Source organism: Coenobita brevimanus, chromosome 57 (assembly GCF_032717465.1).
Source record: "Coenobita brevimanus isolate Jiangsu-jjx chromosome 57, ASM3271746v2, whole genome shotgun sequence".
NCBI classification, from domain to species: Eukaryota; Metazoa; Arthropoda; class Malacostraca; order Decapoda; family Coenobitidae; genus Coenobita; species Coenobita brevimanus.
The window spans coordinates 17812618-17824893 of record NC_137010.1 but is presented as its reverse complement, the minus strand read 5'-3'; the positions used below and the strand labels follow the sequence as shown (position 1 = coordinate 17824893).

Here is a 12276-nt window from a genome sequence, read left to right as displayed (position 1 = left end):
AAAGTTCTGAGCTTTGAAGCTGGTTAAGTCAGCAACGGCCTCTTCACCCTTGAGGAGCCTGTTCCAACCATGCTCAAGGGTGAGTGCAGAGAGTTGCCCTCAAGTCTGTGCCCAGTTGTTGACTGCAGACTTGAGGGAATACCACTTGAAGCTGGCCAAGGTCCTCTACCCGCTTGGGCTGCCTTCTCCTCGTTCTCAAGCACAACCATCACATCTTCATAAACCTCTTCTGTTACAGTCGCTTCGTTGCCGCAATGATACCCTGGTCCATGGGTTGCAAGACTGAGGATGAATTAGGGGACAAGAACATATATGGCCTCCATCTCCAACCCTAACTCATCTCAGAGGGATGAGCAGAAGCGTTGTCAAGGAGCAGTAGAGCCTTCACGTGGTTGTGGGCAAGGGCAAGACTCCTTGGCAGCATGACTATACACCAATCTTTGAAAATCTTGACTGTAAACCAGGCCTTCAGCAAGTGGGAAAAAAATCACTGGGACACCATCCATTAACCCTGAGACAACGTGGCTGTTTGGCGTGCCCCACTACAATAGGTCCCAGATGATGGGAGCCTGTTGCACTGGCACAACACAAAACAGAGATGCACTGTTTGCTCACATTACAACCAGGTAACGAATTCTCCTTTTCTTCAGCCAAGGTATTAGTCGGCACTGACTTGAAGAACAGACCAGTTTCATCAGCATTATAATCTGATTGAGACATAACCCTTCTTCGACAATTAGGTTTTTCAGCTTGGTGCGAAACTCGTCAATTCCTTCCCTATCTGCACCCAGTATGTCACCAAAGGGCACCTTGTTGGACAGCCCATGTTGAAGTTTGAACAGAGTCATCCAACCTTCAGATGCCTTGAAATCTGTGATCCTCAGTTGCTCAGTGAACTTGGTGGCTGCAGCCTTCAGCTCGACAGGACACACAATCACACCACTGCCATGCTGTTGTCGAAACCACTTCAGGTAGGCCAGGTCAAGTTCACCAAAGCGTGGCTTGGCCATCATCTTGTGTTCTTGCTGTTGCACAGCTGTACCATATCGACTCTGGAAGAACATTTTGATGGAGTGATTGTTCTTCCGCAAATCCTGTAACACGGTCCAGGGCATGTCATAATGCTCCATAAGCCTTGTGACAGTCCATCCTTGCTCCATCTTCTCGATTATCTCAATCTTCTCCATAGAGAAAATGACACAATGCCTCTTAGTAGGTGGTGGAAGTGCCATGCAGACAACAACCGGGACAAAACACAAGGCCAGCAGGACCTGCAGCTGCCATTCTAAGACACCACAACAAAAGCCACAAACTCCACCATCACACACAACTACAGCAGTAGCGAGCACTTTGAGGCCACAGATGAGGCACGTCGGAGGAAGAAACAGCACTGGGAGGTTGACACTCACACTCATAAACAGTACAGTACACAGAATAAATTTACAATCACAATAAAGTACTAAAACATGAGCACTGACAGGCCATTAGCTTTGCAATACAATCGAGTAAACTACCTCAAACCAATGATGTGGAACTGCAGGTAATTAGCTCTGGGTTTGGGTTCGGTTCCTGTAACACTATGCCAGTTCTGGAACCAGTTCCTAAACAGGGAAAACTCAGCTAGGAATATACAGTAAGGGGTTATTTTGTACTACCACAAAATTTCTTTCATAAGAAATCAAGATAAAGTATCTGAAAGTTGAAACCACAGAAAAAAGAAGAAAAACAGCAAGCAACAGCAGCAGTCCTGCTCAACCAGTGGCTGGAGGGGAACTGGCTCAACCATGTGATGTGTGGAGTCACAAGTGGGCTGTTCACATTCACGTATGATAAACGTCTAGGACAGGACAACAAGGGTAATATCATATGTGGTCGACTGTCATTCTACCCATCCTTAATTCACTGTCAGCTGATCGGTGTGTGATTAGAGAGAGAGAGAGAGAGAGAGAGAGTAATATTATACTGGGGTTCTATTTCGAGTTGACGATGCAACATTTAGTTTTTAACTGTTGTGGCTGCTCCTTGATAATGTAAAAAAATAATGATAGCCGGAACCGGAACTGGAACGGCCAAAAAACTACCGATTCCGGTTCCGGGTTCAGCACCTTTAAAATATGCCAGTTCCGGTAGTTCTGGGTTCAGGTTTGGGTTCAGTTCCACATCACAGCCTCGAACAGAGGATGCCAAGGACTTAGTAACAGTGTAATAACTGCAATGAAAATGCGGGCATTTACAGACCCCATTACATCCCTCTTTTCTCCCCTTGGTGGTTAATATGGTGAGAGTTTCGAATACAGATGGTAGTGTAGCACTGAAGGCACCATTGGAGAAGCTGTGGACCACACAGAACAGCTCATCCCTGAGATGTAAGGACAAGGATGCTGCCAGCTAACCAAGGAACATCAAACTGCCAACCAAGCGTCACCTCACATCCCACACCATTGCCAACCAATGTAATAACTGTAATGAAATTTAACAAATTAATCACGCTGTATGGCCAGGATTTGATCCCTGGCCCACGTGCTCCAAATGCGCATGTTACCACCGAGCCAAACAGAAGATCCCCGCTTTGCCTGTTGGCAATGTGGGCATTTAAAAAAACCATTACAACAGCACCAGTATTTTGTGACAGCATGGTCAGAAGAGCGGAGTGCACAGGCACGTCTTGACTCTATGACATCCAAGGGTGATAATGAGAGCACAGCGATATTTTCGGTGCGCTGCATCTGCAACGGATTATGGTTGGCTGGCACATAGTGGGCATTTTTGTTGACTCCTGAGTTTGGGGATTTCCCCTGGCGCAGTTGGCTACCACTTATGTGCCAGTTGAAACGCCTCAATACTGGACAGTACATTGGACAGCTTGTTATGTTCCGTTCCAGCAACGAATGTTGCATAATTTCATTAGATACGGCTTTAACAGAACCAAGATAGCTGCGCCGGATATTGTGACAATGGATAATTGAGAGTTTACTGTAATATTTCTCCTTACAAGCCAAAGTATAATGCCTGTACCTGATGCCATGTGTAAAGCTCAATCCAAATCCTTTGGGACTGAAATTAAGGATCCCTTAATAACTATTCCACATATAGTCAGTCCTCATTATAAGTCAGGGATGTGTTTCAAAATATTACAATTTTTTTCATGCAACTGGTACTGTAAATTAGGATTACTACCATATCAACTACATAGGTATGGTGGTACCATTCTTAAGTGGCGGTTTGGGTGGGGCACGAACCTCTGTACAGTGTTGCCACGAGTTCCATACCCGCTATGTGAACGGCTCTGATATATGTAATAAGCATCACAATAAGATAAACACATAAGAATATAATGGTAAAGTGTGTTTTATAATATATGAAAGAACAGTAAACTTATTATGCGTAAAATATTTATACGTCAATACAGAAATGTGACATGAATATTTTACAGTGTTGCTTAAAAAAAAGTAGTCACTTTTATTGGCTGTTACCGTATTTCTGGGGTTGGTAATAATGTCACAATTATGATTATAAGATAATGTGCAGGAATATAAGTAAAAATATGTCAATTTCTTAGTAAAAAAAAAAAATACATTAAACCCTTGTGAGCGGCAACACTCACACCCAGTCCCACCTGGCCAGAGCTTCCTCTATCCTAGGCCTGTTTGGGGACATCTCTTAAAAAAAGACGCGCCAAGACTTTTACCTCCTGGGTGGTGTGGAAATAAAGTCAAATTTACAATATGTACATTATAACGTAAAAGAAAATAACCAAAATGTATCCTAAAATACCACATATGAGACAGAGAGAGAGAGAGAGAGAGAGAGAGGGAGAGAGAGAGGGAGGGGGGGAAGGCAGACCAGGGGCAGTGTTGAGTGCAACTGAGTGAGAGATGGAGGAAGGGAGGGAACGAAGGACGGAGAGAGTGATTGAATGAAAACAAATCATGGCGCCACAATAGTGAGGTCATCTGGTGCCATATGTAAAACAATAATATAATAAAATAAAGAAATGAAAGCACAAGTTTATAAGACACATAAAAGAAACAAAATTCCCTAGGGTGACGCAGATCTCCCCCCAGGAGAGAGAGAGAGAGAGAGAGAGAGAGAGAGAGAGAGGCATCGCAGGTATGGAAAACGTGGCAACACTGTACAGAAGTTTGTGCCCCACCCAAACCGCCAGTTAAGAATGGTACCACCATAGCAGTAGGCCTTTTGTAAACCTTTGTTCAAAAATTTACTGTAAGCTCAACAGCTCACAGAATGTTATGAAATGCAACTTATAATGAGAAATTACTTAATATTCTGCAGCTTCACCATTTCTCCTTCCTCACAGATTGCCTCTCTTACTTTTTCTAAATGCCTTATCATCAGAACCAGGCTAGACCAGACCAGATTTTAGTCCCCAGATCTCAACTCTATACTGAACCTAACCACTCTATCTCACCATTTTGCGGTGGAATGAGACAAGGCGAATCCGGTGGTCTTTCTGGAACTCAAGAAGGCGGTTAATCTGGTTGAAGTGCTTTCTTAGAAGGGCAGCTGGCTCCTGGAAAAACATCTCTGCATCTGGCTTCATCTGCAGATGGATGAGAGTACCACAGTGCCTATTTTACAGGGATCATAATTATCCTTACATAATACAGTATCACACTAATTATCAGGAAGTGGAACATATGAATGTATGAACATTATTAACAGTGTTCAGCCAGATAAACAATACATCCTCCCACTCATCAATCAAAGTTTGGAAAATCTTGGCTCCATCCCCACAGACACAAACCAACTCTTGAGACACATTGCTATTGTTATTATCAACCCCAGTCTATCTGGCTGTGAAGATCCATCAACTGCAAGCAAAGCCCTGCAAGGTTGCCCCATGCAATGAATTTGCTGCTGACAGCATTCTCACCACACACAGGTACGGAGAATAGTGTGGAGGTTTGGTTCCTAGATGGATGCTGTGTTTGCTTCTCCCCACCCAGTTAACAGGGGCACCATACCATGATCCACTTCACCTTTTAATCTCGTGAAAGGGTTACCATCCACTGTTGTCACTGGTTTCCTGGATTACAGGAATCCATTTTGTCACCCAGTGTAAAGCCATCTGAAGTGGAAAGAAGAGTAAAACAAAGCGACAGGAATGAAAGGGAGAAGTAGCAAGAGAGGAGGGCAGACACAGAGACATAGTGAGAATGAAGAAGGAAGAAGGCAGCATTACATCATGTAAGTGAATGATGGTAGCCACCACCTACCACTTTTGGGACAAGTGAAAATCTGAAACATATTATAGTTAACAAGGTTTAATTTTTAATGAGGTCTGGAAGAAGAAATCTGGGGCTGTGAAATAAAAATCCACACTACCTTTTGTGTTATTTAAGTTTTGAAAAAAAAGTTTGGTAAAGGCACAAATATAAAAACAACAAGCAAAGCTAACATGAATATTCTAAAAAGGGGTACCTAAGCTTGAGGGGAAAAGCTTGTTTCTATCCACACTAGAACAAACCTTCGTAACACAGAAAATTACAAACAACATAGTAACTTGATTAACTAACAACTCAATTATAATGCCCAAATGTTTAACAGTTTACCCGGCACTTCAGGTCATCAGTACATAATCTCTAGCTATTATCAATAAAGTACCATGTAACCTATCCCAGTTCCTTCCAACATGATTCAACCCAGCACAATTATCACAGCCAGTTTAGATGATATAAAAACAAGACAAAGCTACATGTGTAAGGTATTGCCAGTGGGGTCGAACTGAGAACTTCAAAGGTCTGGATGGTGATTGAATGTCCGTACATATCATTTTGCTGGCCAAATGACGATTTGCCAATCATCCAAGCTTTCAGAAGTCTCAGCTCCACTCTATAACTTTAGCATGACTGACCTTGGATGAGAGCTGAATCAGCTGGCACTTCGAGGAACAAGCTGCACACTTGTCCCGGGGCTCTGTTGCAAAATGATCAGGTATATACTTTAGAAACTGACTAGTATGGATTATCTTCTTAAAAGCTTTCAGTATAAATGGTCTCTACCAAGCTGGATTTCTTCATCTACCAGTAGTAAGAATGAAGTAGAAAAGATATCACCATACAAAGAGGTTAATGGAGACTGTTTGTAAGCCCCTCTCCCAAGCTGAACAATATTATCTGGTGGTAACATGAATAGAATATAAGACATTACTGTACTGAAGGGGATTAACCCATACAACCTGGGATGTCCTACCAAATCTGAATCATCTAGTGCAAGCCAGAATAATATAAACATTATGTTTAATGCACCGAAGTGGTTACTGATATTGTTTCTAGCTCCTACAAGTGGCCTGGGGATATCTTAAAGCTGAACAGAATCATCTGATATTATCCACAATACATACAGTATATAAAGGATATCCTTGGGCTGAAGTGATTTTCAGCATAATTAATACCAGTATATGCTTCTCAATACTGTACAGTGTTCCATTACTCTGGCCTCCCAGTATTTTGGTCTCCAAGATACTCCAACATTCTATTATTCTCACCTTCCAGTATTCCAGCATTCTATTATTTTCATATCATATCATATCATTTATAAGGTTCCAACGTCCTTTCATGTGTTGGCCTTGGTCGCCTAACAAAGGCTCTCCCTGCTGCTCAATCTCTGGCAGCCTCCCTATTCTGTATCCTCCTTTATTTTACCCGACTTTTATTCTGACCGCCAGAATAACATTTTTTATATATGGTAATTTTGGTGTGTCATGCATTTACTCATAGGTTTCATAATATACATATGTTAACGCATTATAAAGGAGAGTAATCCTCAACCACATCTACCGAGACCTGCGTTATGACTAATGTTGTGACCACCACCAGCATCCATTACAGCCACTTCCCTTGGCGGTCCTGGAGACAACATACGCACGCTGCGAGCAACAACGGCACAGGGGACCCCTGACCGGTGTGCCCTTCTTGCCTGCAGGTGCAGAGCAGACGACTCCGCAGTCATACCGGGGAAGTCAGACCAGGGTGAGCATTAGCATTAGTTCACCAGCACCTGGGCCAGCTAGTTCACTAGTATCTGGTCCAGATAGGAAGAGAGGACGACAGGCACAGAAAAAGAATGATAAAGGCTAAGGAAGAAGTAGGCAGCACTACATCACGTGAGTGGACGACGGTCGCCACCACCTACATATATATATATATATATATATATATATATATATATATATATATATATAGAGTTAAGTCACCTATAGCAGAACTTCTATGCTGAGGTTTTCTGTGACATGGCAAGGTGAAAAAAAAAAAAATGCATAAAATACCTACGTCGTGGCAAGGTTTGAAATGCTTGGGCAAATTCCCCTGGCGGCCGGAGAGTGAACCTCAGTCCTTTGCCCGCCAGTCAAGCCCTGCTCAGTGTGTAGCCAGACCACTTCTTACCTGCTCACCCTCCCGTTTTCATTGCCTATTGTTACATATTGTGCACAGAAATGGCAGACAGGAACCCCACAAACCCTCCCATCCCTAGGAACACTTTGAGTAAGATACGGCCGTTAAGGTTCGACGAGAATTTGGATGTTATTAAACGAATCGAGAAAGGGGAAAAGAAGGCTAGTATTGCTAGAGCCTATAAAGTCAACAAATCCAGCATTTGTACCATTAACAAGAACAAGGATAAAATTCTGAAATGCGTTAAGGATTAATGGACTGGGAGTGTCGATGGACATAATAGGTGCAAGGACGAAGCTGTTCTGTGGGCAAGAGGTGCCTGCACATGTTCGTACTGCGGCAGGGGAGGAACAACATACCCGTTGACAGACCTATGCTTAGAGATAAGGCGAAGAAATTTCATAGCACTGCCTGTCGCCGCCTTGGGCTGAACCCGTCCAAGTCATTCCAAGCCAGCCCAGGATGGTTCCAGAGGTTTCTGAAAAGGAAGAACCTGAAGAACGTTCACCTCACTGGTGAACATGCCTCAGCAGACACCGCTGCCAGTTTCCCTGCTCTCTTTCAAGATGAGGTCATAGTGGAAGGTTACAGCAGCCTGACAATCTTCAATATGGATGAGACCGGGATGCAGCGGAAACATCTGCCGTCTACTACCTACATCTCGATGCAGCAGCAGCAGGCAAGGGGAAGGAAGGCTGACAAATCTCGATACACCGTTATTTTGTGCACCAATGCTGCTGGTAATTTTAAAATGAAGCCCTTCATCATTCACCAAGCTAAGAAGCCCCGGGCCTTCAGAAACCTTCGTGATATGTTGGAGTCTGGTGTTTACTGGGCAGCAGGCGAAGGCATGGGCGACGTCGAACCTGGTGGTTGAGTGGTTTTATTTATTTGTCAAGGATGCAGAGCAGCACTGTAAGAAGCACGGTTTCCCTTACAAAGTGCTTCTCTTGCTGGACAATGACCCATGCCACCCCCAGCACCTGGCATCCTACCACCCACAAATGAAGGTCATCTTCTTCCCAACCGACACCACCTCTCTCCTGCAGCACCTGGACCAGGAAATTATCGCCAACACCAAGCTCATGCACACCCAGTATGTGTACCACAAGTTCCTGCGTGCAGTTACCAGCAATGCACCTGAGGTTCAGGAGCTGCAGGAGATTGGGGGGCCTGCTCCTACACCTGGCCGCGACGCTGAGGAAGATACAGGTAGTGACGATGAAAGCAACGCTTTTCAGCCAGACCATACCACATCGAGGGATGTGCAAAGTGTTGCGGAATTCTGGCACTGGTACACTATTAAGGACTCCATCGATGGTCCGCTTAGGGCTTGGGAGAAGCTAAGCCAGGCCACCACCATCCAAGCTTGGCGCCTTCTCCTGCCTAACCTCCGTGCCTCAACACCTGTTGCACCTGGTGGGCCACAAGACGTGGCGCAATAACTGCAGGAGGTTGTGGACGTTGCCCATCAAGTTCCTGGCTGTTCTGAGGTAGCAGCAGAAGACATGATGGACATGGTTAACTATGGCACCGACTCTTTTCAAGCTGTGGTGGATGACGTCATCGAAGGAGATGCTCCAGAGGACAGTGGGAGTGACAGACAGGCTTACAGTGAGATTGTGGCAGTGAGGTGGGAACCAACAATGAAAAACTTGGGTGATTTTTACAAGTGGCAGTGGATATGCTCAAGGAACGAGTCCAGGAATGGGATGGATATGTGGAGAGGTGTTTTAATTTTGTTACTTTAATTGAAAAGGCAGCGGCACCCTTCAAAGACCTCCATGACAAGAGATTCAATGAGCTCCAACAGGAGGTAATCACACGCTACTTTCCCGAGACTCACAACCACTGCCACCACCAGAGTCTGAGCCACAGGCTGGTCCATCCCACGCATATGACAATGACACCTCAGTGATGTCAGAGGCAGACTTGGAGAGGTTCCTTCAGGAGGCTGAAATGAAGGAAGACTGCCTTACCCAGCAGCAGCATGAGGCACCACCAGGCTCGCCTCAAGCTGGCAGGCCTGCCTCTTGCCTCAGAACCCCCAACCCAGCCTCTTCCACTTTAGCACTATCATCGTTGGAGCTAGGTACGTTCAGTATTTTATGCCCTTAAAACCCTTTATTATTTATTGTTTAGTGTTTAATTTGTATGTAATACATGCACTGACTGATTGCTTGATTGTGTGCCTGTGTAAAATGGGGGAAAATGGGGAAAAGTGGGGTGAAAAAAGGGACTTTGGGCAAATGTCCAGAACCAAATTCCATTTTTCCCATTGGTTTAGTTATTTGTATGGCACGGTTTTCTATGGCGCAGGGTTGGCCCAGAACCAGTTAGCCGCATCTTAGGCAACTTGACTGTATATACCTTATACAGGAGAGAGAGAGAGAGATAACAATGGCTAACCATACCCTTAGGGAAACAGAGATCGCAGAAGAGGTGTCCACAGCTGGTAAGAACAAAACTGCGTTCTTTCTCATCCCCTGGCTGTCGACAACACAAGTTACAGTTGATCCAGTCCATCTCTACTTCTTCTTCAGCCCCAGAGTAATAGATGAGAAACTCTGAAATGGTGAATAAATTGATGAGGGTGACTTTTTTTTTTTTTTAATTTACGAACATCACAAAAATGCTTAGGGGATGGAAACTTGAAAAATGACAAAGAAAATGATGGTCTGATATCTGAAAATTTATCACAGAGCAAGTGACCCCTAAAGGAAAACTGGAACACTATTGGATGTTTTCTGGCAACCACCAAACAGTTCTTTTCAGCGAAAGGAAGCACCCTTCATGAGTGGGGAGAAACAAAAAAAATGACGGAAGTTGAGACTGGTGGGGGGGAAAAAAAAAAAAAAAATGGACGTAGCTAGAGTAGGTACTGCAGATGAGTTGGAATCAGTGGAATGACTGATGACAAACTTTGTAGACTAGAACTTACAGAATAGACGGATGGGAGGATGGAAGAAAATCTCAAGAATGAGCAGCTTAACTGGATCAATAATTTCATGATGAATGAAATATGACTAAATTACACTAAAAAAGGATCAACTGACAGCTAAATAAAATCTGAAGATTGAGTACTGTATACGAATTAGCATGATGGCAAACAAATAGAACTACAATTGAAAAAATTACTATAAGCAGATGAATGGGTGACTGAATTAGCAGCAAGGCTTAAGAAAATGGATGAAACTCAATGAAACTGAACCAGTGAAATGACTGAGAAGAACTAAAAGGGAGGATATGGAAACTGAGGAATGGATGACTGAATCGGCAGAATGACATAATGGAAACTGAGTTGGTGGGTGAACCAATGGATGGAATATTTAATAGGTGAATGATTAAACTGATGGATGAATGATAACTAAATGACTGAAATGATGGTTGGAAAAGTCAGTGAGAGAGTGAAATGATGAATGCTTAGTGAGGGAATGAACTAATGAAATAATGATGAGTGAGTGAACTGATGGCTACATGGATGTTGCTGAGTGACTGGATGAACTGTTGAATGGGCACTTATGAGTGAATGAAATGATGAATTTTGCCTAGTGAGTGGAAGAAATGATAGATAAATACTGATGAGTGAGCGAAATGATGCTGAGTGAGTGGGGAGAGCATGTGGAGATCGCCAGGCATGAAAGGATTGAACTTGCTGGTAAGTCTCTTTGAGTGTGTGGATGAGTTTTGTTATTTGGGAGACTTGTTATGTGCTGGAGGTGGAGCTGGAGCTGGAGCTACCTCTGTGGCTAGAATGAGGAGTGGTTGGAAGAAGTTCAGGGAGCTGTTGCCTCTCCTGACACTGGGAGGGCTCTCCCTCCGTGCTAAGGGATCTTTGTATGTGGAATGTGTTAGAGGTGTAATGCTGCATGGTAGTGAGACCTGGGCAATAAAGGAAGAGAATACCCTGTATTCACAGGCTCAAATGTACAGAAATGGCAATGATTAGGTGGATGTGCAGTGTGTCCCTGAGTGCGAGGCCATGGAAGCTAGTTTTACGATGGAAGAAATGAGGTAGGATGGGACTGGAGTGTATTGGTGTTGTGATGAGGAGAGGTAGATTGTGGTGGTTTGGGCATGTGGAGAGGATGGGGGATGATAATTGGGTGCAGAAGGTGAGAAGTGTTAATGTCAGGGGTAGGGATGCGAGAGGTAAACTGAAAAAGACCTAAGACGAGGTCATTGAGTGTGACCACAGGGATAAGACACTGAATAGGGAAGCTGCCAGAGATCGAGCTGCATGGAAAGACACCATCAGGTGACCAAGGCCGACGCATGCAATGCATGCATGTTGGAGCCTTCGAAAATGAAAGTGAAACCGATGAGAGCGAAAGAAATGATGGATGGGTGGTGAGTGAGTATGGAAGCTGAGCAAGTGAACCGATGAATGGATGCTGAGGAAATGAATTGAGGGATGAATGCTGAATGAATGAAGTGATCAATGAATTTTGATGAGTGAGTGTGTGAATGAACTCAAGGATAGGGCCTACCAGTAATTGCTGATGAGTTCATGAACAGACTGACATATAAGGCATAATGAATATGAGTAAGAAGTCAGTGAACTGATGGATGGAAGCTGATCGGTTAGTGAATGAAACAGAAGGCTACTATATGCACCACCAGAGAACTTGTCTCTTAGGCTGTACCCCCTAATCCACCACCCAGAGTTGGAGATATTAGACTTGAGACCATGACTTCAGGAAGGGGGCAGGGTTTAAGAGACAAGTTGCTTGACAGCAGGTACAACTATACATATACGGAAAAGTATTAGCTACCATATCATTAACAACTATGAGCTGCACTTTCAGAATACAGTATTCACCAAAACACACTAAGCTCCAGTGATTTATATATGAAATAC

General features: G+C 43.9%; 1 protein-coding gene across 1 annotated transcript in view; it reads right to left on the bottom strand.

The window, feature by feature from the left end:
- vilya (Ring finger protein vilya) overlaps nucleotides 1-12276 on the bottom strand; it is a 28379-nt gene that overhangs the window by 10566 nt on the left and 5537 nt on the right. Inside the window, exons 4-6 of the mRNA XM_080274019.1 lie at nucleotides 9825-9982; nucleotides 5876-5935; nucleotides 4430-4561 (exon numbers count right to left, since the gene is read on the bottom strand). Of these exons, the coding sequence (XP_080130145.1) occupies nucleotides 4430-4561; nucleotides 5876-5935; nucleotides 9825-9982 (350 nt within the window). The remainder of the gene's footprint in view (nucleotides 1-4429; nucleotides 4562-5875; nucleotides 5936-9824; nucleotides 9983-12276) is intronic.